General features: G+C 54.4%; 11 protein-coding genes across 11 annotated transcripts; 7 read left to right on the plus strand and 4 right to left on the minus strand.

Moving 5' to 3' along the window:
• Nucleotides 1–434: 434 nt before the first annotated feature.
• INS49_013304 (uncharacterized protein) lies at nt 435–1,912 on the plus strand (the record flags this gene model as incomplete). The annotated part of the gene is made up of 3 exons (XM_043174003.1): nt 435–581; nt 664–859; nt 1,830–1,912. The coding sequence occupies 3 exons, from the start codon at nt 435–437 to the stop codon at nt 1,910–1,912; spliced, it is 426 nt and encodes a 141-aa protein (XP_043020948.1).
• A 442-nt stretch (nt 1,913–2,354) lies between these two features.
• On the minus strand, nt 2,355–4,628 carry INS49_013305 (uncharacterized protein; the record flags this gene model as incomplete). Its single annotated transcript, XM_043174004.1, has 1 exon — nt 2,355–4,628. The coding sequence occupies one exon, from the start codon at nt 4,626–4,628 to the stop codon at nt 2,355–2,357; it is 2,274 nt and encodes a 757-aa protein (XP_043020949.1).
• Nucleotides 4,629–5,631: 1,003 nt separating this feature from the next.
• On the plus strand, nt 5,632–6,127 carry INS49_013306 (uncharacterized protein; the record flags this gene model as incomplete). Its single annotated transcript, XM_043174005.1, has 2 exons — nt 5,632–5,695; nt 5,769–6,127. The coding sequence occupies 2 exons, from the start codon at nt 5,632–5,634 to the stop codon at nt 6,125–6,127; spliced, it is 423 nt and encodes a 140-aa protein (XP_043020950.1).
• Nucleotides 6,128–6,202: 75 nt separating this feature from the next.
• On the plus strand, nt 6,203–6,661 carry INS49_013307 (uncharacterized protein; the record flags this gene model as incomplete). Its single annotated transcript, XM_043174006.1, has 1 exon — nt 6,203–6,661. One exon carries the CDS (start codon nt 6,203–6,205, stop codon nt 6,659–6,661), a length of 459 nt encoding a protein of 152 aa, XP_043020951.1.
• Nucleotides 6,662–6,843: 182 nt separating this feature from the next.
• Nucleotides 6,844–7,446, minus strand: INS49_013308 (uncharacterized protein; the record flags this gene model as incomplete). Its single annotated transcript, XM_043174007.1, has 1 exon — nt 6,844–7,446. The coding sequence occupies one exon, from the start codon at nt 7,444–7,446 to the stop codon at nt 6,844–6,846; it is 603 nt and encodes a 200-aa protein (XP_043020952.1).
• A 1,839-nt stretch (nt 7,447–9,285) lies between these two features.
• INS49_013309 (uncharacterized protein) lies at nt 9,286–13,458 on the plus strand (the record flags this gene model as incomplete). The annotated part of the gene is made up of 3 exons (XM_043174008.1): nt 9,286–10,905; nt 11,040–12,403; nt 12,603–13,458. The coding sequence occupies 3 exons, from the start codon at nt 9,286–9,288 to the stop codon at nt 13,456–13,458; spliced, it is 3,840 nt and encodes a 1,279-aa protein (XP_043020953.1).
• Nucleotides 13,459–14,932: 1,474 nt separating this feature from the next.
• INS49_013310 (uncharacterized protein) lies at nt 14,933–16,184 on the plus strand (the record flags this gene model as incomplete). Its single annotated transcript, XM_043174009.1, has 4 exons — nt 14,933–15,220; nt 15,323–15,566; nt 15,642–16,016; nt 16,096–16,184. 4 exons carry the CDS (start codon nt 14,933–14,935, stop codon nt 16,182–16,184), a joined length of 996 nt encoding a protein of 331 aa, XP_043020954.1.
• Nucleotides 16,185–17,737: 1,553 nt separating this feature from the next.
• On the plus strand, nt 17,738–18,922 carry INS49_013311 (uncharacterized protein; the record flags this gene model as incomplete). The annotated part of the gene is made up of 1 exon (XM_043174010.1): nt 17,738–18,922. One exon carries the CDS (start codon nt 17,738–17,740, stop codon nt 18,920–18,922), a length of 1,185 nt encoding a protein of 394 aa, XP_043020955.1.
• An 863-nt stretch (nt 18,923–19,785) lies between these two features.
• Nucleotides 19,786–20,197, minus strand: INS49_013312 (uncharacterized protein; the record flags this gene model as incomplete). The annotated part of the gene is made up of 2 exons (XM_043174011.1): nt 19,786–19,970; nt 20,044–20,197. The coding sequence occupies 2 exons, from the start codon at nt 20,195–20,197 to the stop codon at nt 19,786–19,788; spliced, it is 339 nt and encodes a 112-aa protein (XP_043020956.1).
• Nucleotides 20,198–21,662: 1,465 nt separating this feature from the next.
• On the plus strand, nt 21,663–22,498 carry INS49_013313 (uncharacterized protein; the record flags this gene model as incomplete). Its single annotated transcript, XM_043174012.1, has 2 exons — nt 21,663–22,038; nt 22,131–22,498. The coding sequence occupies 2 exons, from the start codon at nt 21,663–21,665 to the stop codon at nt 22,496–22,498; spliced, it is 744 nt and encodes a 247-aa protein (XP_043020957.1).
• Nucleotides 22,499–23,029: 531 nt separating this feature from the next.
• On the minus strand, nt 23,030–25,235 carry INS49_013314 (uncharacterized protein; the record flags this gene model as incomplete). The annotated part of the gene is made up of 5 exons (XM_043174013.1): nt 23,030–23,092; nt 23,363–24,399; nt 24,476–24,599; nt 24,659–24,960; nt 25,085–25,235. The coding sequence occupies 5 exons, from the start codon at nt 25,233–25,235 to the stop codon at nt 23,030–23,032; spliced, it is 1,677 nt and encodes a 558-aa protein (XP_043020958.1).
• Between the last annotated feature and the right edge of the window lie 426 nt (nt 25,236–25,661).

A 25,661-nucleotide genomic window follows, 5' to 3' on the forward strand; every position in this document is an offset into this window, starting at 1 on the left:
CGCAAATTCAACTTTGCATTCTGTCGACAAAGAGAGCCTAATATTTATATTTCAAGCTCTTGTAGGATAGCTTGAGTGTCCTCCGCACCGCGGCCGAAAATATCTACAAGCGTGGTAGAAATCCAAATCATCAAGTGAGCGTACTCAACCGTGCAAACTTACTCCTTGCGGACTAGCTAAAGAGTGCAACTGCATGTGAGAAGCCAAGCACTTCCCCACGGGGTACTGCATGGAGATCTGGGGCCTTGTCTGGGGAAGCAATGGGGCAAGGTAACTGGTCATCGGTTATAGATGGGCACTGGCGTCGGCTGCGGACGGGCGTTGGCGTCGGCGGATCAGATTGGCCTTTTCCGGTCTGCTGACTACATGAAACAATACCCAAGAAGAACGTCGTCCATGGGTCCGGAACAAGCTACTGCCCGTCCAAACAGAACATGGGGACCCTCGGCGTGCAGGTTGACACCGCCGAGCCCACGGGGTTCTGCTTCGTCGCCACCTACCACAACTTCGCCGAGGACAAGACCGACTTCGCCTGGGTGTTCAACAACGACGGCGCGGCGGCGACGGGCGAGGAGGGAAAGGTGATCCGGCGGAGTTGCATGTGGGGCAAGGACAAGCAATGGCCGCTCCTGGACTGCGCGCTGATTCCAGCTCGACTCAAAGTCGCAGACCTCGGTTGCGCCGGGGCTGTTCCAGGGGGCCGACAGGTCCGCCCGGGCGGTGCGGGGCACCAACCTCGCGGCCGTGGGGATGACGGTGAAGAAGTTTGGCATGGCCACCGGCCTGACCTACGGCCGCGTCAACCTGCCGCTCGACATCGACGGGTCCTACTCGAGCCACCTCTTTTTGCCGTCGAGAGGTGCGACAGTAACGGCTACCCGATGTCGGGCAAGTTCGCTGACGCGGGGGACTCGGGGGCTCCTGTCGTTGACTTGAATGGGTACGTGCTGGGGGTTTTGGTGATCCAGTCGAAAGGCTTCAACGGGGGCAAGGATGCGTTGGGGCTGATTAATCGCATTGATCAGGTCCAGGCGGCATTGAATGTGACTATTCACTGAGTCGATATGGCATGAGCTTTGGTCCGTGGAATGTAAGGTAGTGCATAGTATTGGGCGTGAGTTGGATGAGGTGTCGTTATGGGATAACACAGGTGGTAAGACAGGGGGTTTGTGCCGGTGATGGCTTCTTTCGAACACTGCAGTCCTCCTTCTTCAACAGAAGGTGGGTTTCTTATATTTTCCAGCTGAATGAACATGCCCTTTCCGCAATAAACGAATTGACCAATCCCATTAATCAAATCACTTCCACGGCACTTTTTTAAAGTGAGGTAGAATCGGCCTGACTCGGTTGGTCGATAGGTCTTCGATCCGGTCTCGTTCTCGATCGGGTAATCGTGAACAGCGCTGAATGTCTCAAAGTAAGTGCATTGCCTTCTTAGCATCGGAATTCCGGCCATAATATGAGTGGTGTCCCATCAATTGAATTGACAAGAACTTCAATGCCATCATCAAATGGCTCATGACATCGATGTCGAGGATGGAGCAGGGAGAGGCGGGAGCGAAACGAAAGGTGGCTGCTTCAAAGGCGACATCGTCATTCCAACAGTCTCGCGAATCTTGAGTCGCACTACAGCATCTATTGCTGCAAGGGCAATATGAAGACGTCGAACGTATTAGAGACCAAGCTGAAGAATAGCTTGATGAACATATCCCCCAACGAGCGGACGGACGACTTTGTGGATTCGAGCTGGACATAGTCGTGCGCTGCCCGCCCCGACGACCCGCTCCACAGCCCGGATCGTTCTAATGGAGAAGCCACGAGAATCCTAGACGACTTCTTTGCCGAGATCAGCGCGCTATTTGATCTTGAGCCCCCCTTTAAGGACACCTTTGACGCGGAGAAGACTAGGTAGGATAGAGTCCTATAGTGGCTTATGCGTGTTGGATTAGTGAAACTGCCAGATCTCTAAGCGCCCATGTAAAAAAAGGCATATTCCTTATCGGCGATGCGGTACACGTAGAGCCTATCCTTGGGTGTAAGGGGCCTAATGCTGGGGTGGTTGATGGATTTGAGCTCACGGGTTGTATTGCGTCCGGTAAAGTCGCCAGGATTTCCACCTGGAGTCGGCAGCAGTTTCCGCGGTGGGAGAGTGGTGTTGGGGAGAGTGAGATGAAGATGCTCCGTTGTGTGGCGAGCGGAAGCTGGCTTGACTAGAGGAGACCAAGGGTTTGTGTATGGAAGAGGAGGGCTGTGGGCAATTGGACATGGCATCAGGCCAATCCGCCAAATCCACGACATGACGACGAACGCAACGAATGATTGGCTGTATTCCCAGCCCTTGCTCGCCATGAGCCTCACAACACGAGCGCCATAATACCTCCTACCATCGCCAAGAAAGTCCATCCAGAACCCTGACCCATCCTGTCGGTGCCATTGATGGTTGAAGAACCCGTCTGGTTCCCCCCCGTGCCTCCAGTGCCAGCCTCCAAAACCAGCCCATCCAACCCACCCTCGACGGCCCCCAACGGCGCAACCAACGCCATCTGGCTCCAACTAAACAGCGTGTTCCTCCCGCCAAAAACAAACACCTCGAACCGGCCCCTGAACTCGCCGTCCACCCACACCCGGCTCCCATTCACGACGTCGGTCTCGACGCGGATCTCGGCGGGCAGGGCGACCGGGACGGGCCCGTGCGTGGAGCCCGACGCGTTGGTCCAGATGCGGCCCGGGTGCGCGGGGTCGTGGCCGTCGGACTCGGACGTCGAGCGCAGCGGGTAGGGCCAGTTGTCTGCGGTCTTGAAGACGAGCGTCGTGGTGGTGGTGGTGGTGGTGGTCTCGGTGTCGTTTGACGTGACGCTCTCGACGCTGAGCGAGGTGTCGGGGCCCGTGAGTGAGAAGGCCGAGGAGGCTCTGAGGGTGAGTGTGTACGGCGGGCCGCACGAGCCTTGGTCCAGGCTCACGCTGGCTGCGTCTGATGACTGGCGCGACCATGAAATGAGCGGTGAGTCTGCAGATGGGTTCTGTGGTCCGGGAAGCCGCCTGTCGAGGTTCTGCCCCGGTGCCTTTGACGTGAGAAGCGCGAGGGTGGAGGGCAGGTCCTCGGCGGAGATGTTTAGCCCGCGTGCACCGGACCAGGCTCGAGCTGCTACCACGGGTATGCCGTCGCGCATGGCGTAGTACGCTTCGAGCTGCGTCGTGGCGTCTGGGCCGCTGTCGCTCCAGGCGGCGAGGATCGCACCTCTGTTCCCACTCGCCCCGGGTTCGAGCTGCTCGGTGGTGTTGACCTGGTTGAAAAGCCGCGGGTCCCACTGCCAGCCGGGAACGTCTGCGAAATTCATCGTACGTGTGACGCTGTAGAATTGCGGGTAGGGGGCTGGGAGGATGGGCATGTGGTCGTTCTTGAGACTCATGTAAGCCCACCAGTCGTTCGATTTGATCAGCTCGTACCCGTCATTTTGGAGCTGGACAGGGTCGGATTGCCCGTACTGCCAGTGCTGGATGATGATGTCGTCGGAGACGGTGAGGTTTTCCGACGGCTCGTGGGTGCCCCAGATACGGATACGCTTCCCAGAGGTCTCGTTGACCCAGTCCTTCATCTCATTCACGAACGTGATGTAGTCACCGGCGAGATCAGCGTCGTATTCGTCAGCTCCGACATGTACGTCTTTGGTCTGGAACCAAGGCAGAAACTCCTCCCAGATGGCTTTGACAGTGGGCACCGTATCAGGGTGTGTCAAATTGAGAAGATCCTTCTTTGTCAACGCAAGTTCAGGCTTCCACTTTGTGATGGCCAAAGCATGGCCTGGGGCCTCTATCTCTGGAATCACCGTGACACCGCGCTGCGCACAATGCTTCTGGAAGTCCTCAAACTCCTCCCTTGAGAGGGTCTCATTTTGGCGCTCGATGATCCCGTGGAGCTCTGGATTCTCCGGAAATAGCGAGAAATGAGAATAGATTTCATGCCATGTTTCATTGTGTCCTCTGTTCAACGGGTAGTTGTCGCTCGAGTGGTAATGGAACTCGGACATTTTGAAAAACGACGCGTAGGTGCACAATTCCTTGAGGAAGCCGGCCGTGTACCATTTCCGGCCAGCGTCGAGCATCCACCCTCGTGTCGCATACGCGGGGGCATCAGTTGTCCGGCCTGGGGCCAAGGCTGTCCCATTGGCAACCAGAAGCTCCTGCAGCAGCGTTCGTGTTCCCCAAAACATACCACGAGCGCCTGTCCCGCCAACGAAGACGCTCCCGGCCGATACTTCCAGCTCGTAGCCTTCCTCTGTCTGGACTCCATTTTCGTACTTCAATTGGCTTGCGTCTCCCCTAGATTGCCCCAGGAAGATGCCCGAGTCAGGGAATTCGTCGACCTGCTCGATTGTCCATTCGTCGCCAAAGAGTTGGGAGAGGTCCTGGCGGAAGGTCTCTGCGAACTCGTATGCCGACGGCGGTATGAGCGTCAGACCCTCCGTGTCGGTGTGATCTGCGAAATTGCTGGCGACGTAGATTTTCTTCGGGGCTTCTTGGATAGAGAATCCGGTCGAGGACGCATTGCTGCTTATCCATTGCACAGGGGGAAGAGGCTGCAAAGCGGCGGCAGCCCCCGCAAACGCAAACAATTCTAGGGAAATCATCGTGGAAGGGGACAACGGACTTCAGAGGAGCCGTGTCGCTGCCGGCATGGCAAGCAGCATGCGAGTTTTGTACCTGCACGCAGGTGCGGCCCGGCCTCTCAAATTTCCTAGCTGGGGATCTGCAAAGCACGGCCAGGGTCCTTGTCACTGTTATCGCCTCATTCGTCGCATTTCCCCGGAGACTCGCTGTGTGAATGCGGGAGCCAAGGACTTAGGGAGATGATACGAAGACGGTGAGCAGATTTAGCGGCGCGATACCGCGCGGCAACTGCCAAAAACCCCTTGTCTGGCTTGGGGGGCACGCTATGATGTGCGGGTGGTGCGGGGGACATACACTTTAGGCCCTGATCACTGTTCTGAGCCAGTGTTGTGACACTTTATTGAAGAGAACGGATATCTGCACCCGCAAAAACAGACGGTACACCCATACATCGCCAGCACTAAACCAACACCCACACCCAATTTCTACACCTAATTGACACACTCAATTCACACACCTGATACCTATACACCTAGTTTATATGAATTAGGTGTGTAAGTGTTAGGTATGTAGGTGTTGGGTGTAGAAGTGTTGGGTGTGTTACTGTGTGTGGGTGTGTAAATTGGCCTGGTGATATGCTCTAATTAGCTGCAGCTGTAGCATGAGTGATATACGGGTGTACCCTCTGTTTTTACGGGTGCGAAAATCCGTTCTCATTACAGGCAGCGCCTGCGGAGGCCGGCTCAGCCGCGCCGTCTGTATTCCTTGTATGAAATGAGGATGAGCTTCCGTCAGGCTTCCGGGTTGCCTTCGTCCAGCCAACAACTCAATAATGCAGGAGCGTGTTGGGATCCATCACATGTCAGGAGCGACGCAATGGCAGGCAAACCCACTGCAAGCTTCAAAACATTGGATCACCCAAGGACATTTTTCACACCTAACAAAGTCAGGACCGAGCAGTAGAAACTTCTATCCACTTTCCTAGCTCTGCAATACTACAATCACTCGTCTATTCGTGTCAACATGGCTTCCGGCTCGGACTTTATTCCTCCTCCACGGGACCGAACGGTGGGCTTCATAGACTGTGGTAAGCGTAAATAAGGCAGATTCTGAACACGTCAAACAGTTTAGCTTACTCAACCTTTGCTTTATTGTTATAGGAGACCTGGGCCAGGCCATTTTGAAAGGGATCATACGGAAATCCATCTTAAATCCGCAAGATTCAAACTCGTGGGCAAAGGCCACGTACATCGCCAGCGTACCATCGGAAAAGTCTGCACAGGAGCTGCGACAGGCCATTGCCGCCGATCCAGGCACAAATGGCTCCATCAGCCTCGAGGTCTTGCACAACCAGAACTCCCAAGTCGCGAACAGATCTGAAATCGTCATCCTCGCATCCCCAGAAGGTACGGCAGAGGCCATCCTGAAGGGGCCAGGCATGACAGATGCCCTGAAAGGAAAATACCTCATCAGCCTGGTCGCCGGCGCCACCATCGCCCAGATGACAACCGCGCTCTAGCCGAGCGGGCCCACTGCCGCAGCAAACGGGGAATGCAGTATCCTCCGCGCAGCTCCGAGCGGGGCGGCCGCCTGCATGTGTGGGGCATCAGTAACACTTCTCAGCGCCTCCCCGGCATCAGACGCAGGAAACGCAACGCAGAAGGTGGTCGAATCATTCTTCAAAAGCATCGGATGCACCATATTCATCGCCGAGTCCCAGATGGAAGTCGCCTCGGTGATATGCCATGGTTCGCCAGCATTCATGGCGCTCTTCTGCGATGCCATCGTCGACGGCGCCGTCGCGGGCGGGCTCCCCCGTCCCCAGGCGGAGGCCATGGCCGCGCTCGCGGTGCCGAGCTTTTTGAACTTGCTGCGTAAGGGCAAGGGCTGGAAAAGGCCGTCGGAAGTACGGGAGACGATATGTGCGTACCCGGGTCCTACCACGATTGGAGCAATTCTGGATTTGGAGAAGGGAGGCATCAGGGGGTCGATCTCCGGGGCTGTTCGGGACGCCATGCTTGCTGCTCGGCTCACGGAGAAGGATGGTGGCTGAATAAGTAGAGACCAAAAGATCCTATCACTAACGAACACTGCTTTGGAATGGCTAAAAATATCGTGTGGGTATTTTGGATGGAGTCTGCTTCTAGGCATGAGTAGCAGCCAAGGGGACGAGGATTACCAGTAGCATAGGGTACCACATGAGTCTGGTACAATTTGCCAAGAAATGACAGCCAGTCAAAGCAGCACGTATCCAACAAACTGTCTCGCCCACGGATCCTTCACCATGTCTTTCATCTCGCCCAAAGCGACCGACAAGGTCCCGAGGTCCTGGTTGGAGCCTTGAAAACAACATCCCGCCCCATTCCAGCCCATCTCGACCGGCTCCCGTGCTCCTCTTCCCACTGTTGGGGCAAGGACAACCCTCAGGAGCGCGCCATGCTCCGTGAGATCGTCAAACAACTCAGAAATATCCTCAATGTTCCGCTCGCTCCTCTCGCCGGCCAGCCTCCAACCCTTGGCGCGATTGTTCCACACCAATTCCTCCCGCTGGGGTGGACTAGGCGTCTCGATGGTAACTATGATCTTGAGCACGCGGACGAAGACGTGCGTGTCGCGAGGTTCCGGCTCGGAATCTGGGTCGGGAAGGATAGGATCGGAGAAGCGAACACGGCGGCGTTTGTTCCAGTTTGGGGCATTGCGTGACTTCGTCGGTCTACCTCTGCGCTTTCTGGTCGCTGCCTGAGGCGGCGTTGGGCTCGGTGGTACAGATTGAGACGAATCCGGAAAAGGACGGATTGGCGTGGGAAGACTTGGGTGTGGGCAGGGACCGTTCAGCATTCTGGCTGTGAGGTCTGCCCTGGTTGGTGGTGTTGGAGATTGATAGCTTGCTGATGGGCTCTCTGTCTTGACGGGTTTGATATCTGGAGTCGAAGGCACGTCCGGAATCCTTGCTTTGCTTCTAGCAATCGCGATGTCTCGAGGCTGGTCATGATGGCAGGTTATGTCTTGGTCAGGCATCCGTCCCTCCTCTGCCTTCGCCGACTTTCCGTTGACAGATATGATAGCATGGTCTTCGAAATGCGATGCCAACTCTGCTTCATCTTTTTCGATGCTTTGCCACAAGCCATCTTCTCTTCTTGTACTAATCAGGGGATCGATGTGACGATGTCGGGACTGCTTTTGACGCTTTCCACTCGATCTGCCCATCTTGATGTTAAGGGACTTGTTGTAGCGAAAGCCAGAGTGCCGGAGACTGTCGTGATTTCAATGAGACCAACAAATTTGTGCCTTTGCTCGGCTCTCGCACATCCTGTTGCAGTTCATGTGCCGTGCTGTGCAAACGGAGTGCGGCGACTTAACAGTGTCTATCAGAGTTTCGCCAACCTGGCCGCACAATCAGATAGTGGCTGTTGGACTTTTCACCCACACTGCTCGACGCTGCTCTGAGCAGGTGTCCGGTGTGTGTTTTCAAAGCCATACATATGGGGATCCGCTGTTCTCTGACCAATCAAGCACATCCTTGTTAGGACAGCTGGTTGGCAGTGCAATTATGTAACGGACGATACAACAGGACCGGAAGAGGCAGGGCAAGGTGAAGAGCCGTCAGGATGCCGTGACGAATTACAGAAGAATTCGACGAGTGGAGGTCTGTCTATGCAGGTAGATGGAATCCATTCTCCATGATCGTGGGAGTCCACGAGTACCCTGATGAGAAAGGCCGGCTCCCGTGCCTCAAAGCAACTTGCCCAGTACGTGCAGACAGCCTCGCAGTCTGGGTAATGACTCCAAAATAACTGCAACTCTCCAAGCCCTGGCAGAGGCGAGGTCTACGGTGTGCCGTGACCGGGCAGTAGACGACCCTTTTATTCTTCTCCTTGGTGACTCAATGACCTTCACGCAGCCGCCCGTACCCGTATGCCGTCATCTTGCGCAATGAGTCCTAAATTCTGAATCTCCCTGTAAAGTCTTACAGCACTGGATGGGTTTTCAGGCGCCTTCCCCCGTCTTTTAAGGCAAGAGGTATAAATAAGGCAGGTGTTGCCGCACAAGATATGGGTCTGTCTGAGCAGTCCTCAGATGGTCATGATCTAGGGAATCCTGCACCGCTGACAGTTGACCTCACTTTGCTCCTTCCAAACCGAACGGTTGGCTGTGCCTGTCTGCCCGGTAGGACTCTGGCTTGAACTGCGGGGAAGGAACGTCCCCCTCGCCCCCCGCCCCCCCAAAAGAGCTTCCCCAAGCTCAAGCTCAAGCTCCAGCTGAAGCTTCCAATCCGTCCCAACCCCCACCACAGCAGCTTCAGGGCTCGGCCTCCGGTTTCACCCCGTCGACTCTTCAGCCTCAACCTCACCTTCGTTCGTTGTCATTCCTCCCACTTGGGCCGGTCAAGTCGTGGCAAGGTCCCTAAATCCAAATCAGAGGACAGTGTTGACAGCTCATACTTTCACATCGATATCCTTTGCCTGTTCGACCAGGAATCACCATCGCCTCGCCCTGCCCATCTTCCAGCGAATCTGAACGGCCACCGATTGACCTGCCAGCCCTACCTTCAATGGACTGACCCTCTGAATCACAGACGACTCGACTGCGCGAAGTAGCCTGCTTTCAGCGCTCATCGGCCATTAGCGCTCCTACCGCGACGCTACTCTTGGGGTACCTACCAGGTAGGCAGGCGACATGGAGGTCCACACACACGGTTGGCCCGAGCATCTGTCCGACGACGCCGTGAAGAAGAGGCTCCAGCCATTCATGGATTCTTTGGGCATTGAAGAGCACACCTTCAGCTGTGACAAGTTTCGGAGACAGAAGTGGGCCAATCTGACCTTTCTCGACGTCAACAAGGCCCAAGCATTCCTGCGCCAATACGGCGAGCAGATTCTACCGCCGACGGCCCAGCCAGCCAATGGTCCCCCGATCAATGGCTTTCGCAACCATAGACCTGCGAGGCGTGTGCAGCGAAGAGCCAGGCTGCAACTCATGGGCTGCGAAATATTTTGCTCCAAGAGCAACAACAAGCAAAGGATCGACCCCAACGCCGTTCCCGGAGAGCCCAACGAAATTACCCTACGAGGCTTGAGGCATGCTGCTGCGGAGAAGGCCAACCCAACTCGCCGAACCGAGACCGCCAAAGGCCCCGTGGTTTTCGAAGTCACCTCAATCAGCTGTGGGCACACGGCCTTTGTCGGCGAAGAGCTTGTCTACATCCCCGAGGTCGAGTTCCAGGACATGGGCGTTGCGAAGTTTACCAACCAGATTCTGCTCATCAAACTTGAAAGCCATCGCGTGATCAAGATCCCTCTCGAGACTGTCCAAGATCTTGTCTGCAGCTTCCAGCATACTCTCACGTTGACCGTCACTGAAGAGCCCTCGTTCTTCCAGGACCTCTCCGAGCTAGACAGCTTGATGAGGCAGCTCACTATTGCGGCTGGTGGCCGGTTTGGGAACTCTGGGCCGACACGAACACGTCTGACCGCCCTCGACGACCAGCACGCCAAAGTGGTTGGCCAATGTCTCGTGTACCAGCTGCGTGTTACTGGAGATAACCTTCGCCAGAAGCTCTGGTCACTCAGGAACCACGACGTTGTACCCGCCGTTTTCTATGACTTGCTCACCCAAAGGACACCTCCCCTGCATCTTGGACCCTCTTCCGTGGCAATGAGCAAGCTGATGGAGGAGCTTATGATCGATTTCCAGCCAGACCAACTGCCTTTCAGCATCTTGTTCCAGCTACAGGCTCTGGCTTTCAATGCCTATTACCACCCGGGAACAGTTCTAGCACTGGCCAAGCTACTGCGTAGGGTCTTTCTTGAAGACCAGATGGCTGGCAAGCGGGCAATCTCGGTTGGCGCTATTAAAAAGCTGATGAAGGACACCCCGTGGCCAAAGCCTCATGGTGATCCATCAATGTTCGAGGTTCACGCAATCGTGGACTATCTCCGCGAAGTCGAGGACAAGATGGCCAGTAACGAAGTGTTTCGGCAAGGACTCATGGCCCCAACTCAAAACCTGGCGTTGGTCCACAGAGTCACTGTCACGCCGACTCGAATCACACTACACGGACCCGAACTCGAAGCAAAGAACCGAATCCTCCGCAAATACCCGAACCATCACGAGTACTTCCTGCGGGTCCAGTTCTGCGATGAGAACGGCGAGGACTTGTATTTCAACCCCAAGGTCAGCAATGACAACGTATACGACAGATACAGAGAAGTGTTCCGGAAGGGTGTCCTAATTGCTGGTCGGGAATACAAATTTCTGGGATTCTCCCACTCTTCTTTGCGTTCACACTCCGCATGGGTACGCTGTTTCCTCTCTCAACTTCCTTTCACTCCTGTCACCTCTCAAGATTACAGTCTACTTTCCGCCACGTGCTGCTTATGTTTCACTTTCCTTCTGCTTTCGTGTATTATATTAATTAGTGCTATCAACAGTTCATGGCTCCTTTCCTCGACAATGGTAGACCACAATACCCCTTCGACGTCATCGGCGACTTGGGTCACTTCAGGAGCATTCGTTCGCCAGCACGGTGTGCCGCTCGCATCGGCCAGGCTTTCTCCGAAACGCCCTATTTTGTGTCACTGGATGACTTGGGCGTTACTGTCCGCTTAATGCCAGATGTACAACGGAATGGTCGGGTTTTCAGTGATGGTGTCGGGACCCTGTCTTGGCCAGTGGTTTATAACATCTGGGATGTTATACCTCAGAAGAAGTCCGCACCAACAGCTTTTCAAGTTCGATTCAAAGGTTCAAAGGGCATGCTTGCTCTAGACCCCAGCTTGACGGGGTCCGTGATACACATCAGACCGTCCATGACGAAGTTTGAGAGCAACGACAAGCCTAACCTCGAGATATGCGACATGGCTTCCAAACCAATTCCTCTAGTCCTAAACCGGCAGATGATCAAGATTCTGGAGGATATGGGATGCACGAGCATTTGGTTTTTCCGCATGCAGAACGTGGAACTATCGAGGCTTCGGGCGGTCACAGCAGATGCGTACAATGTGGCCAAGTTCCTGAAGCATCAGAATGTCGGTGAAACCATGCGACTCCACCGCATGATCTCACTGTGCGAGAACATGGGCGTCGACTACCGCAAGGACAAGTTCCTTCGATCTGTAGTAGAGGCCATGGTGCTCCGTGAACTGCGCCTCCTGAAGCACAAGGCGAGGATCCCTGTGCGGAAAGGAATTACCCTGTTCGGGATCATGGATGAGACCGGATTCCTCAAGGAGAACGAGGTCTATGTCACCTATGGCACGAAGGGTGATCGCTTCGACGAGCCCCCTGGCCCCGGGCCCGTGATCGTCACCAGGTCCCCAGCTCTGCACCCGGGCGATATCCAACTTCCGTTCAACGTGATACCTCCTCCGGGAAACCCACTTCGACAATTGTCGAACGTGATTATTTTCAGCCGACACGGTCAGCGTGACCTCCCGTCGCAGTTGTCAGGCGGCGACCTGGACGGCGACATCTTCAACGTCATCTGGGATGAAGAAGTCATGCCTCAGCAAACGTTCAGCCCCGCAGATTACCCGCGCGTTGCACCGGTAGACCTTGGTCGCGAGGTTACCACTGAGGACATGGCGGATTTCTTCATTGACTTCATGAAGTTGGACCACCTCGGTGTCATCGCAACGCGGCACATGATCCTGGCGGACCAGAAGGACGAGGGCACCCTTCACCCCGACTGCACGAAGCTAGCCGAGCTGCACTCAACAGCTGTCGACTTTTCCAAAACTGGCGTTGGCGTGAACTTGATGGAGTTGCCTCGTGCAAATAAGTACAGGCCTGATTTGTGAGTTTTACTATCACGCTGCCCCTATCTCGCATCTGCTCCCATGCCCTCATTCTGTCAAGGCTAGGGCCTCAGTTTCCACCTCCTTGTCCCCCCGCGCCCAAATTTTCCATTTTCTTAACTGGACTTCTGTCGTCGCCTCTTTGCAACACTTGTTGTCATCGCGACCAGATCAGGTATTGTTCTAATCATCATGCAGTCTGGCACCAGGTCCGGAATCCCGTGTCGTGGATAAATCTACCATTGAGCTTGATGACTACATCATAGAGCCAGCCGCCGACGACGAAGAGGACCAGTACAACCGCCAGCGCCACGTCTACTACAAATCTGAGAAGCTCCTTGGCCACCTGTACCGCGCCATAGATGAGCAAAAGATCTGGCACGAGGACGTCAGATCCAAAGTACCAGCCGCAGGCGGTTCATCCTTCTGGGACGATTTCTTCATCAAGACCCGCCCGCGCTATGAGGCCATCGTCGAGGAGCCACGCGGCTGGGTGGGCCGGCTCGAAACGGCGCGCGAGATCCGCGGGTGGTACGAGGAGGCGGTGTCCGCCGCGATGGGCCAGTACTCAGCGCACCCAACCAAGCCGCTAACGGAGCTGGAGGTGTTCATTGGTAACATTCTCAACAAGTCCGGGGTACAGACGCACCGGCAGCGCGACAGCAGCATCAAGCTCAAGGACGAAATGGACCGCATCGCGTCCTGGATCACGGGCCAGATGCGCAAGGTCAGCCACGACCCGGAGGTCGCGCCCCTGACCGGCTACCAGACCCAATTCGACAACCTGCACCTGTGTCTTGCGTGCGTGCACGCCGGCTGCGAGGACAACGCAAGACCCCGGGAGAGCAGGTACGAGGACATGCAGAGCTTCAGGGTCGTGGCGGCTTGTGCTATGCTGTCGGAGATTAACTTGTTTGAGAACGGCCAGCACCGCGGTAATGGCGCAGGTGGCTTCGTTGGCGTTAGTGGCGGACGACGAAATGCTGCTGCTGCGATGAATGGCAAGGGCAGATATTCCATGGTGCCGCCGCCGGCAGATACTCTTCCGAATTGAAGGAATCACGATTGCAACCGGGGAAGGGCGCTAATGCGCTGGTTTCCAATGGCGTGCTCGGGGCGAGGGAATAACAACCTCTGGGAGATTTAATATGGCGTTGGAGCTACTTGAGAAGCAGGCAACGTTCACTGGCTGCCGGTAGCAACGTGAGGGCAGGATCAGATCTCTAGTCTGCGATAAGGACGTGCTGAGCCTCAGGGGCTTTTGGTGGTGCCGGGAAATGGTGCGAGTTTGTGTGCAATTGTTTGCTACATGTGCGGCTGTTGAGACGGTACTGGCAGCGAGATGTGCAGCGTGTGTTTAGATGTCGATACCCAGATCAGCGATTAGCTATGATTGTTATGAATGTATGATAAAGTATTTTGAAGGGTCTGTTTCCATGGCTTAAGATGGGCCGCCTATGCTTGCTTTAATCTTGACCACCAGATTTGTGTTGTGCTCGACTACTAGACCATTTCCCAGCAATTGAGTCTTGGAGTTTATAACCGTGTTTCGTTTTCTCTTCGCTTCTACGTCCGGCCCGTCCATGACTGTAGCGGTTCAATGCTCCGTGGATTCCGCTCCAGAGCCAGATGGGTTTCCAATCACGAATACGTCAAACCTTGCTAAATGCGTCTCTGGCCTAGCTTGAAGTTACTTTTGTCTCGATGACACAGCATCATGCGGGAGTGTATGAACACTTTTTAATCTTTGTGAAACTTAAAGCGAACAGTTTCCCCTTTTCCTATCTCTAGTCTCGCCGCTTATCGCAGATGCCAATCATGTAGCCTAGACCAGTCGTCGGAAAAACAAGCCTTTCCTCTCGGCACCCAGGGTTGCACTCCCGGATTTCCAGTCACATGAGTATCCCAAACACTACCTCGCTTAGGCCAGGCCCTGGTTCCTCGACCCTGCAATATGGCTCGGAAAGTAACCGATTCGGGCGCCTCTTAGGGCGGTCCTGAGCGGGTGTGGGGAAACTGGAGAGACCACACGCCGCCGCGACGGGCCACGGCACTTCTCCCTGAAATGTCACCATCGAGGCACCACTTTGGGAGAGGAAAACACCCCCCACGGACTGCCCTGCCTCCGGTTCCTGAATCATGTGCCCTTAATATTACCAGAATCGGCGACGCTCCGGTACCTGAGTGGCTGCAGCGAGGCGGGTTCCCACCCCGGTCCTTGGCGTTCATCCCAAGTCAGCGGAATAGGGGGGGACAAACTTGGAGTCCAAATCCCACCAATCGACAACACGAGGAGGCGGAGAGTTGGGTTCGTCGGAAGGCACTGCCCGGATTGCGCTCGCACAACGTGCGCTCGTGTCCAGCGATTAAAGGTGTCATGCCACAAAGTGTTTATAATGGAGGCCAAGCCGTCGATCATCCCCATGCTGTGCACGCATGACATGTCCTAGTCCGTCCCACGGAGCGAACCGCGATCGACAGCAACCCACCTCAGCAGCAGCAGCAGCAGCAGCACGCACGCACGCACCATGTTTCTCGGCCGAGTCCTCCGGGGCCTGACGGCGGCTCTCCTGGCCACCCTCGCGGCCGTCCCCGCCGCCGCCGCCTACCCGAACCCGATCGCCTGCACCGGCTCGTCGTGCTGGTCCCATGACCCGTCTGTCGTCAAGAGGGCGGACGGGAAGTACTTCCGCTTCGAGACGGGCAGCAAGATCGGGATATGGAGCGCGAGCAGCCTGACTGGGTCGTGGACCTACCAGGGCGCTGCCATCCCGGCTGGGAGCTCTATTAACCTTGCTGGGAAGGACGATCTTTGGGTATGTTTATACGTCTATATTTACTCCTGAGAAATCCCAAATGAGACGGAAGAAGAATGATGCTATCCTCTTGTGATACTGGTTGCTTACAAGTTCGCTTAGGCTCCGTCAGTCCACCTCGTCGGCAGCACTTACTACCTCTACTACGCGGTCAGCGTCTTCGGCTCCCAGAGCTCGGCAATCGGCTATGCCACCTCCACGACAATGGAGGCCGGCTCCTGGACAGACCACGGCGCGACAGGTGTTGCAAGCACCTCGTCCAAGCCGTACAACGCCATCGACCCGGCCCTGATCCAGGCCACGGACGGGAGCTACTACCTGAATTTTGGGTCCTTCTGGGCCGACAGTAAGAAGCTTTCCGACGACCTCCTCTCCAATCTCTAGCAGGATTAGGGTTAGCACTGACGATACTCCCCCAAAGTCTACCAAGCCAAGATGAAGAACCCGCCTTCCTCGGTCGCAGCCTCAGCCACGCAGATCGCCTACAACTCCACGGGCAGCCACGCGATGGAGGGGCCCTTCGTCTACTACCGCTCGCCGTACTACTACCTCTTCTTCAGCGCGGGCATCTGCTGCGGCTACCAGAACACCAAGCCCGCGCCGGGAGAGGAGTACTCGATCCGCGTGTGCCGGAGCTCCAACGTCAACGGGCCATACACTGACGCCAGCGGGAAGAGCTGCACGGCCGGCGGCGGCACCAAGGTCCTCGAGAGCCATGGGAATGTGTATGGTCCTGGCGGGCAGGGGGTCTTGGTTGATACTGCTTACAGTGGTACTGTGCTTTATTATCATTATGGTGAGTTTTCTAAAGATAGTGGCGCGTGTGTTTTAAGACGCTGTAGAACGTGCATGCTAACTTGGGCGCTCCTTGGCAGCTGACACCCGGGTTGGACTGGCGGATTCGCAGTACCTGTTTGGCTTCAACCAGATCTCGTGGTCAACTGGATGGCCGGTGCTTGTCTAAAGCTCGAGGTTGCCCTGTCCCCATAAAGAAGTAAACTTCATGGACTGAAATTCATAGTGAAATGCAGAAAATAATTGCACTCGATTGAAATGGATTTTGGCTCTGAAGCCTCACAGGTGCACATGTGGGCCTTGTGTAAGAAGACTCCTTGCAGTGGGACCTGGCCAAGTTGCAGACTTATGTAGGCACCAACAGTCAAGTCGTGGCCCAATTGAAAGTGCAGCCCCACCCCTGAAAGAGCAGTCTCGATTCCCCCGCTCTCCATTACAATTCCGCTTTCGCTATGTTACTATGCCCATCGCCCCCCTCCCCAAACTCACCTGTCCTCTCTGAAGTTCTTACCAATGTTGCGTGCGATTCTACCGAGAGTACTGGATACCAGCGTGCCATTCTTGACGCAGCTCCCTCACGTGACACCAACTGTGAAGCCATCACACTCTTGGCTCCTAGCGTTCTCGTGATCAGCACCAACGCCCATCAGACGCCTCCGGCCGATCATTCAAGGCCAGCTCGGCAACACTATGGGAAATACCGGCGCTTCGAGCTCTCTACCGGCCCAATCATTGGTCTGCGATGTTTGTCAGGGAATTGGAGATATGAACAGTCCGCGCGGATATATCTTAGAACGAGCACCAGATGATGCTCCGTTCTCCCCGGAACGCTACATCTATACATATATACACTATGCGAATGTCGGGCTTGTTGTCGCATCTGCGGAAGCAGGGTGTGGGCTTTGCAAGTTGATGCCAGATTACTTGCCGATGTACCAAGATGACGATGAATCTCCACCAGCCCCGGATTCTACACAGCCAGACTCAACAGCACCAGTTGCGCAGTCGAATGACGGCGTCATGACAGCCACGGAACTTGCAGAATTCGCCAGGCGAGAAGGACTCTCTAATCCAGCTGATCTGGATGTTCATGGCCACGGAAGGGTTATCATACAATTCTATTCCAAAGAGTTTGGTCCACGCGACGGCAAGCGCTATGGTATGCACGAAGCATGGGTTCAAACAACCTCTTCATCGACGAATTTGAAATGCCATTTGTTCAGCAGCTCCGGTATGTCCCATTCTTGCGAAGAAATAACGAAGTCAATCATGTCTTTCTGACACGCCGTAGGCGACTCACTTGATCCCGAGTTAGAACACCGCCCTTCCAATGATCTCCTGTCAGAAGCCCACATCGGTCTCGTAAACCGCTGGAGGCATACGTGCGAAACGGAGCATGAATCTTGCAAAAAGTCCAGTGCCAATCGTCCGCAACCGTTGCCGAGCAGAGTACTGGAATTATTGGATCCGGGCGACGAGGAAAAAGGTGTGCGCCTGGTTGAAACCCAAGGAAAGATGCATGGGATATATGCATGCCTCTCTTACTGCTGGGGCAACTCGGAGACACAAATTGGTCAAACTACTCGTGAGAATCTGCAGAGGCAGCTCCAGGGCATCCCGTTTCGCGACCTACCGCATACGGTTGTCGACGCTGTACACATGTGCTTTAAGCTCGGCTTTCGATTCCTTTGGGTTGACAGACTGTGTATCGTGCAAGACAATATGTCAGACTGGTCACGGGAAGCATCTAAGATGTGTGACGTCTACAGCAGGTCTGCATTAACGATATCAGTCCCAATTTGCGAAGAATCTTCACAGAGCTTCTTAGCGGAGCGGCGCAAGGGGTACCAGGAGCAGAACCCATACTCCATCATCACATACAAGGAAAACGATTCGGATTTGAAAGGTAGTCTCTGGATGCTTCAGAAAGGTCAAATATTTCGTGCTGGCCCCTGGTTCCTGGAATCCCACATCGTCAACTATTGGATACATCCAAGTTATTCGAGGAAGCGCTGGTTACAGCGCGGCTGGACCTTTCAGGAATGGATGCTCTCGCCAAGGGTGCTGCATATTGATAGCATGACACTGTGGGACTGTTTCGTTGGTTACGCTAATGAAATAAACCGCAGACATATGACAACGCCAGTGCCCCCAAGAGGCTCAGGGGCTTTCGGGTTAAGTCTACCGTGGGAGGCGGTCGTAGCCGAGTACTCGCAGCGCGAGGTCACACACGAGAAAGACGTGATGCCTGCAATCGCTGGGCTTGCCGCCCGTTATGCTCAAGCCGCAGGCCATACTTACCTTGCCGGCCTGTGGCTCGAAGACATGCCACGCTCGCTACTGTGGGAGCGCACGCCCTTCGGGGAGCCAGACCGCCTGTATGGCAAAAGAAACGCACCCTCGTGGAGCTGGGCGTCTTTGGACGGACCTGTGGTTTACACGGCTCCTTTCGACGAAGATAAGGCTCCCTGGGAGGAAGAAAGCCGTCATACAGCAAGAGCCTGCATCTTGTCCGTCTTCTGCCAGTACGATCCGCCCGACTCATTCTCGGCGGTAGTGGGAGCATGGATCGACGTCAGCGGTCGCGTCAGCGCTGTGACGGAACAGGGCGAATCCAATGACAAGATCCGGGCTGGGGATACGTGGTGGCATTCAAGGCCAGACCAAGGGGAACCATTCCCGGATGATGTGATCGTCCAGGCCAATGTCTACTTGCTTCTTCTTACTTCCTGCACGTGGCAGGCGAGAGCTCACCATGGCGCCCTTGTCTTACAGGAGTGTGGTTGGGAAGATGACCGGCAGTGTTTTAAGAGATTGGGTGTTGCGTATCTGGAGTGTGAAGAAGAGAAATTGTGGACTCCAGAGTCTGGATTCTCATGGGAGGCCAGAACTCTTCGTCTCGTCTGAATTTCCGTAATCTATTAGAGTCTTTTTTGTTTCTCTTTAAGATCTCGTTGGCTGCTTACGGGATGGCTGGACAGTCCTGATCCTTGGGGACACTGCATTTCCGCAACAGGACCTGGAAGATGGCGAGGTTTGTCCAACTCTTCTCGAACACGCCCAGTTCACATCAGCGTCGCTCAGTCTCAATGACAACAATCTTGATAGCATAGTCTTTGCTGACGTAAAGAACTAGCTCACTACCCGGATTTCCGGCTTTCTCTGGACGACTCATTCATGATTTGCATATAGTCCAGGGCGACTCCCCGGACGGCCTGACTAGGCTCCGGGGATATCGCAAGATCCCATTCCCCAACCTTGCCAAGCAATGCTTTGCGCCGCTTCTTTTGTGCCCCATCTATCATTTAGGCACCGTGGAAACTTAAAGAATTCCCCCAGCAACAACGGAAAACTTATTCCAGGTGAGTGTTCAAGATCGGTCTCGCGAATCCAGCCGATAGAAGCAATGACACTGGTTTGCCTAAGCACCACCAAACTCGGAAATCAAATAGGTCAGCTGCTACGTAGCAAGGTACTAATTATCCCTCATCCAAATTTGTGCCGTCCCCAAAATCGCCAATAACAGGCCTTTAGCAATATCCTCACCTGTATACTCCCAGTTCCAGCGCCTGAGGCTTCACGCTTGCTGCGCTCCGAACTTCACACGAGTTTGTCCACCGAGACTCGAGGTCGTGATTCGGAAGCCCTGCCGGTACTCCGAGTCCAGGATGCAATTTCGCGGACGATTCGCTCGGCCGCGTGCTGGCGACCATCCCGTGCTTCCCTGTTACGGCAGCCGCCCCAAATTTGTCGCCATTATCGCGGCCGCATCAGCGGCCACTGCGCCCGCTGCCGCGACTGCGAAGCGATTCTAGCGAGAGTACACTACGAATCGTGCGTATGACTTTCTCCGGCGTCACCGATGTGAAGCGCAGCCACAGAGACGGGAGGTTCGCGGCCACCAGGGATATACCTGTCTCCAGCATGGTGAAGAAGAACGCGCTAGTTACGGCCTCTGTGAGTGAGAGCTCGTCAGCACCTTGGTCAAAAACAACGGACTTGCTGATTTGACCTTGAAAGCTTCGTACCTTCCTCATCATGATGGATAAAGTAGAGCGAGCCGCCGTTCTCAATTTTGATGTACTCGACCATGCGAGCCATAGAGGCCCCAAGCCCGATGAATACCAAGAGGAAGACTCCAACAATGCCGAGTTTCTTGGACGTCGATGCGTGGAGTTGCATGATACGGGGAATCGGCAGGGCCAGGATCCAGACGTCAAGTACGAAACACTTTGTACATGCAGGATAAAGACGGGTTTTACAAGGTGGCAGTGGAGATTTGAACTTGATGTCGTGTGCGCAAGGTCGAGGGTTAAGTCCTGTTTGCACTGGAGTCCGGTTCTCAGGACCTGGCCAGCTCCTTACTTGACTACACGGCTGACTTTCGAAAGGGCCAAAGCCAGTCATATTCTGCTTGTAGTGCTAGCCTTGACAAAATTGCAGATCATCTGGACATTATAGTAGTGACATACCTAAGTACGGAAGGTGACATGAGGAATGTCTGTGCAGCATGACAGGCTGAACTTTACGACGATGATTACCAGCTCACCGGCTGATATTGCTAGCTTGCTTTGACCAAACAAACGCTGAGCCTAGTCCGGTCGCATGATGGAGTCAGACTTTTATGAACAAAGAACAAGTTCGCGGCCAAAGAGATGAGCAGAATCGCGAACTGCGCAGCTGAGACGCGACTAACATCATGCCATAGCGGGGGATGAGAGGGAGGTTGGGAACAGGCCTCCTTTCCGCCCGCTTCGCTCTCGATCCTTATGTAAATGGTGTTGCTCATGATATCCAACCAGTGGAAGCTGCCCTCAGGCTGCCTCAGGATAGTAATTCAAGGTGACAAAAGGTTTTGGGCACACAAAGGCTTTGTGTCAACTGACACAGATTACAGTTATGCATCCTGCGAAAATGTGTTCAGTAGTCACCCTGGATTCGATATTTTACGGGGCCGATGGATAGTTCCCAAACCTGGCATTTCCATGGGTGAAAGATGATCCTTGGCTCCTGTCTTAACGGAATGTCGCATTATCGTGGCTTCCTGCCAAAACATTCGTGCCACTGTGTAATGCCCGCATGAAGCGAAGCTTTGTCACAGTACTTTGCTCCTGCAGGGTTGTAGTGCGGCTGTTCGGCATTATCCAAACTTGAATGCAACTGTATCACCATGTGAAATAGCGCCATACCATCATCTAAAGAGCGGCGTGGCATAGCACAGCAGATGAGGGTTGCGCGACTAACGCAACCCAGCTGCCAACATCTTTCAAAAGACTTGTTGATCACATCGGTATTCAGGACTTGACGACATCCTGGCATTCGTATCTGGGCGCGTGCAACGTAATCATATCCCGTCATCGTTGGCAGACACCGAAAGTTTGGGGTTGTACAACCCCGCCTGCCTTATCAGGTATTGGACAAGTTATCACCTTCGGGCGTTCTCAAGGGCTGTGGTTCCGCAACGTCGTCGGGGATCTGGAGCTTTCTAGCCGGCCAACAGTATAAGAGACGGCTCTGGCTGCGCAACTACTGACCTTCTGAGAGAGGCTCTGTCGAGGGGCAGCCTATCTGATCTTGTACTCGCTACCAACCATCCCCGTCCCAACAATCTCGTTAGTAAGAAAGCCGTTCTTCCACGACATTAGCCATGGCACAGGAGTCCTTCAAAGACGGCACCATTCCTTTCAAAATCCCCGGAAGGAGCGATATACCTTTCTTCACGTATTACAAGATCTTCGGTGACCTCTCCAGTGGGGCTCCACCAGTCGTGGTTCTCCACGGTGGGCCCGGCGCCGGCCACGAATACCTTCTGCCCTTTGCTAAACTTTGGCCGCAGTATGGCCTCCCAGTTATATTCTATGACCAGATCGGCTGTGCCTCCTCGACTCATTTACCGCAGACTGCTGGTGATGAGGAATTCTGGCAGGAGGCTTTGTTTATCGCCGAGCTAAACAACCTCCTTGATTGTCTCCACCTTAGAGACGGGCCTGGGTTCCATCTACTGAGTCAGAGTTGGGGTGGTAGTAAGTAACGTCCCAGCTGCTAAGCCCCAATCTAATGATAATATTCAATATAATGTTAAATGTTGATCCAAGAATGACGCTGACGTTTCTAGTGTTTGGTGCTACTTTTGCTGCCAGTCGCCCGAAGGGTCTACTGAGGCTCGTCTTGGCAAGCGGACTGGCCAGCAAAGACCTCTCTATTCGCAGCATCCAGCTACGAAGGGGCGAGCTGCCGAAAGAGGTTCTGCAGGCGATGGAGGAATACGAACAGAAACAAGACTATGAAAGTCCGGCTTATCTGGAGGCGCAGATGGTCTTCATCAAGACTTTTGTTTGCCGACAAGAGCCTCCGCCTCCCGAACTGCTTCCGGCCTTCAAAAATCTGCGAGATTACAAGACAATTTACAGCGCTATGTATGTTGTCGAATCTTCTGTCCTCTTCTACCCCTTCGTTTATTGGAGCTTTTCGCACTATTCTTGAATCCGTCGAGCTTATCTGAGCAGCTCGCTCCGTTCAAGTTCGGTTTGCGCTTCCTTCCTCATTCCATATTTATGTTGTTTGTCCGCCACACTCGAGCCTGCACCTGTGGTAAACTTTATTCCTCTATCAAATCGGATCGTTTACTCACAAAGTCTTTCTCGTCCTCAGGACCGGCCCGTCCATCCATGTACCCACCGGCTCGATGCTCGGATGGACAAGCCTCCCGAAGCTACCACAGATCACCGCGCCAACTCTTATTTACAACGGAGAGTACGACACGTCGCACGACATAGCTCAAGAGCCTTTTTTTGAGCTTATCCCTCGCGTACGTTGGGTCACATTCCCCGCATCAGGCCATATGTGTCATCTCGAGGGAGGAGGTCTAAGGGAAAGGATCCTGAAAGTCGTTGGTGGTTTCCTCGCCCAGAGCCGAGATACTGCGAGCGGCGAGCGTTGAGCTCATTCGAATGTATTCTAAGTGGATCACGTGACACCCGAGCCAAGCACATTGTCCCTGGAGTCTATATTATGTTATGCTGCTTCTCCATCCTTTTTGGTCGAGTACTTCCACTTCTTTATTATAATCTCAGCAGCCTAGACACGTTGTCAGCAAACAATTCTTTCCTCATCAGCTGAATGTAGCGTATGAGGAAAAATTTGAAGATTCACCTTCTCCCCGATTGCATATGCCGTCGTCGTTGTGTGAGCAGCCGGCACCGTCGGGATGATGGAGCAATCAGCGACACGAAGACCAGAAATACCATACACGGATAGACTGGAATCCACAACACCTCCCTTCTCTCGCGGGAGCATAGCAGCCGTGCAACAAGGATGCATAAGAGACTGAATGACAGTGTCCTTGACAAATTCAATCAGGGCATCGTGCTCAGTGACATTCGCGCCTGGAGTCACCTCAACGGCATTGCGCTCCTGCCAAGTGTGGGTGGAGTAGATCCGACGGAAATAGTCAACGTAGGTGGCCATGATGTCGAGATCGACAGGGTTGGCACCTGTGGCGTAGTTGACAATTGGAGTAGCATCGTGATCGGAAGAGTTCAGCATGACGCAACCGCGGCTGAGAGGCTTCAGCAGGAACGCAGTCCCAGGACCACCGGTGGCGAACGGCATTTCGAGTTTCGGGTGCTCAGGATGCTCTAGAGCTTGAGCAAGGATCTCGAGCTGGGCGAGGTAGCCATGCTGCACAGTTTCTGCGGCGGTTGATGGTAGGTACTGAAGAGCAGAGCGGTCTTCAATCTGCGCCCGGATGTCGGCGACGATGTTCTCCCATTGAGGAGTCACATCCTGGAGGGATTGGTAGGCGGCACTGTTACCCATGGCGAGGGTATAAGGACCCCGCGCGGGACGCTCACGAAATTGAGCAACGGCTTCAGCAGCGAAGGTCTCGTTTGTGTTGATGTCAGATTCATTGGGTGAAGGAGCGTCATAACCGAAAACAATCGGCACGCCACAGTGATCTTGAAAGTTCTGGCCTACACCGGGGAGGTCCTCGACAACCTCAATCCCCTCCGATTCGAGGTACTCGGCAGAAGCAACACCACTTCGCTGGAGGATCTGAGGAGTGTGAATTGCACCAGCAGAAAGGATGACCTCCCGCTTCGGACGGATGGTCCTCACATCACCGCCGGACATGGGACGGAACGCAACGGCGGGGACTTGCTCTCCCTTGTCGATGACTAGACGGGTGACCTTGTACTCGACGATGAGGTCGAGGTTGGGCAGGGAATCGGCGACGCGGATGTAGTGCCCAACACCGGCATGGGAGCGATGGACGGTTTGGGAGTTCTGGGCGGTTGGAACCCAGCAGAGGCCGTGCTTGTTACCGTCGTCGCATGTCCTGGAGTGGGAAAGGCCAAATTCTTCGTATGCGTCCCAGCCGATGCCTGGATGACTTCTCAGTGTCTATCGTAGTGCGGATGATATGCTTGCAGGTACTTGTCTAGGGGTGGCTTCACTTACGCTGTACGGGCCATTGGAAGGGTGGGAATGAGGCCTCGATCGAGTCACCGGTATAGAAGGAGGAATCCCAGGTATAGCCATACTCGTCGACAAGATCGTCGCTGGGCTCGGTGAGAAATAGAGACTGATATGTCGTCAACCACGTCTCGTGAATCCCTTCATAGCTTCATCTGGCAGACTCACCTTCTCGAAACTAGGGCCAAAGTGCTCCCAGTCCCAGCTGTCAGCGGCATCGTCGAATTCGGGGCTTCCAAGCCTCGCCCACTCATCATAGTCGTACTTTGAACCACGATCCAGGAACTGACCGTTGACGGCGGATCCCCCTCCAACAGTCATACCAAGGATGACGGTGGCAGTACGGTTGTTGACGCTGGCGACAGGAGGTGAGCTAATGACGAGACGGCTGGCACCGCGGCCATCCTCTGGCGGGTCGAAGAAACCAACGGTGCCTTCAATCTTACCGTACTCGATGACTAGGACGCTCGCTGTTCAATCCGTGTTAGTAGACACCTCCGATCTGAATAGCTTCGATATCGCAATCGAGATAAGCAATTAGTCATAACTCACTTTTTGGGAGAGCAGCCGAGACTCGATGAGCAACAGTCAAACCTGCAGTACCACCACCGATGATGACAAAGTCGTACTCATCTCGAAGCTCGGTTACCTGTCTCCTTGCGAATGACCGGGCGCGACTAGGAAGAGCCTCCACCACAATTGAGATAATGGACGCTCCAACGGCGAAAGCCTTCACAAGACGCATGTTCTCAAAGAGCAGTGGGAGGGATATGGAGAAGAGAAAGAAGAGCGCTTGGTAAGAATACGTTTACTCTTGCGAAGGAGAAGACATTGAGGCTTCGGGTGTTGAACGCATCAGCGTGGTTGTGGACTAAAGCTGCTTGTCCCTTTGTTGTGTAGTAATATGGTCAAGACAGATACTCGAGCGTCTTTTTCGGCTCCCAGCATACCCTAGCCAGTTGTAATTTTTTATGAACACACAATTCTGTGATTAGTAAGAGTGCTTTGGGAGTAAGCTGCCAAGGCTCCATGACCCCTCGTGACTGCCTGTTGTGCTACGTGTCTGTGGTTATTATTCCTGTCTCCAACCAGCCGCCAAGACGGAGATACAGAAGGACAATCAAGCCCAAGGTCAAGTCAGGCTGCGACAACTGCAGGTGAGTGATTCCCT

This window comes from Diaporthe citri (assembly GCF_014595645.1).
Source record: "Diaporthe citri strain NFHF-8-4 chromosome Unknown scaffold_7, whole genome shotgun sequence".
NCBI lineage: Eukaryota > Fungi > Ascomycota > Sordariomycetes > Diaporthales > Diaporthaceae > Diaporthe > Diaporthe citri.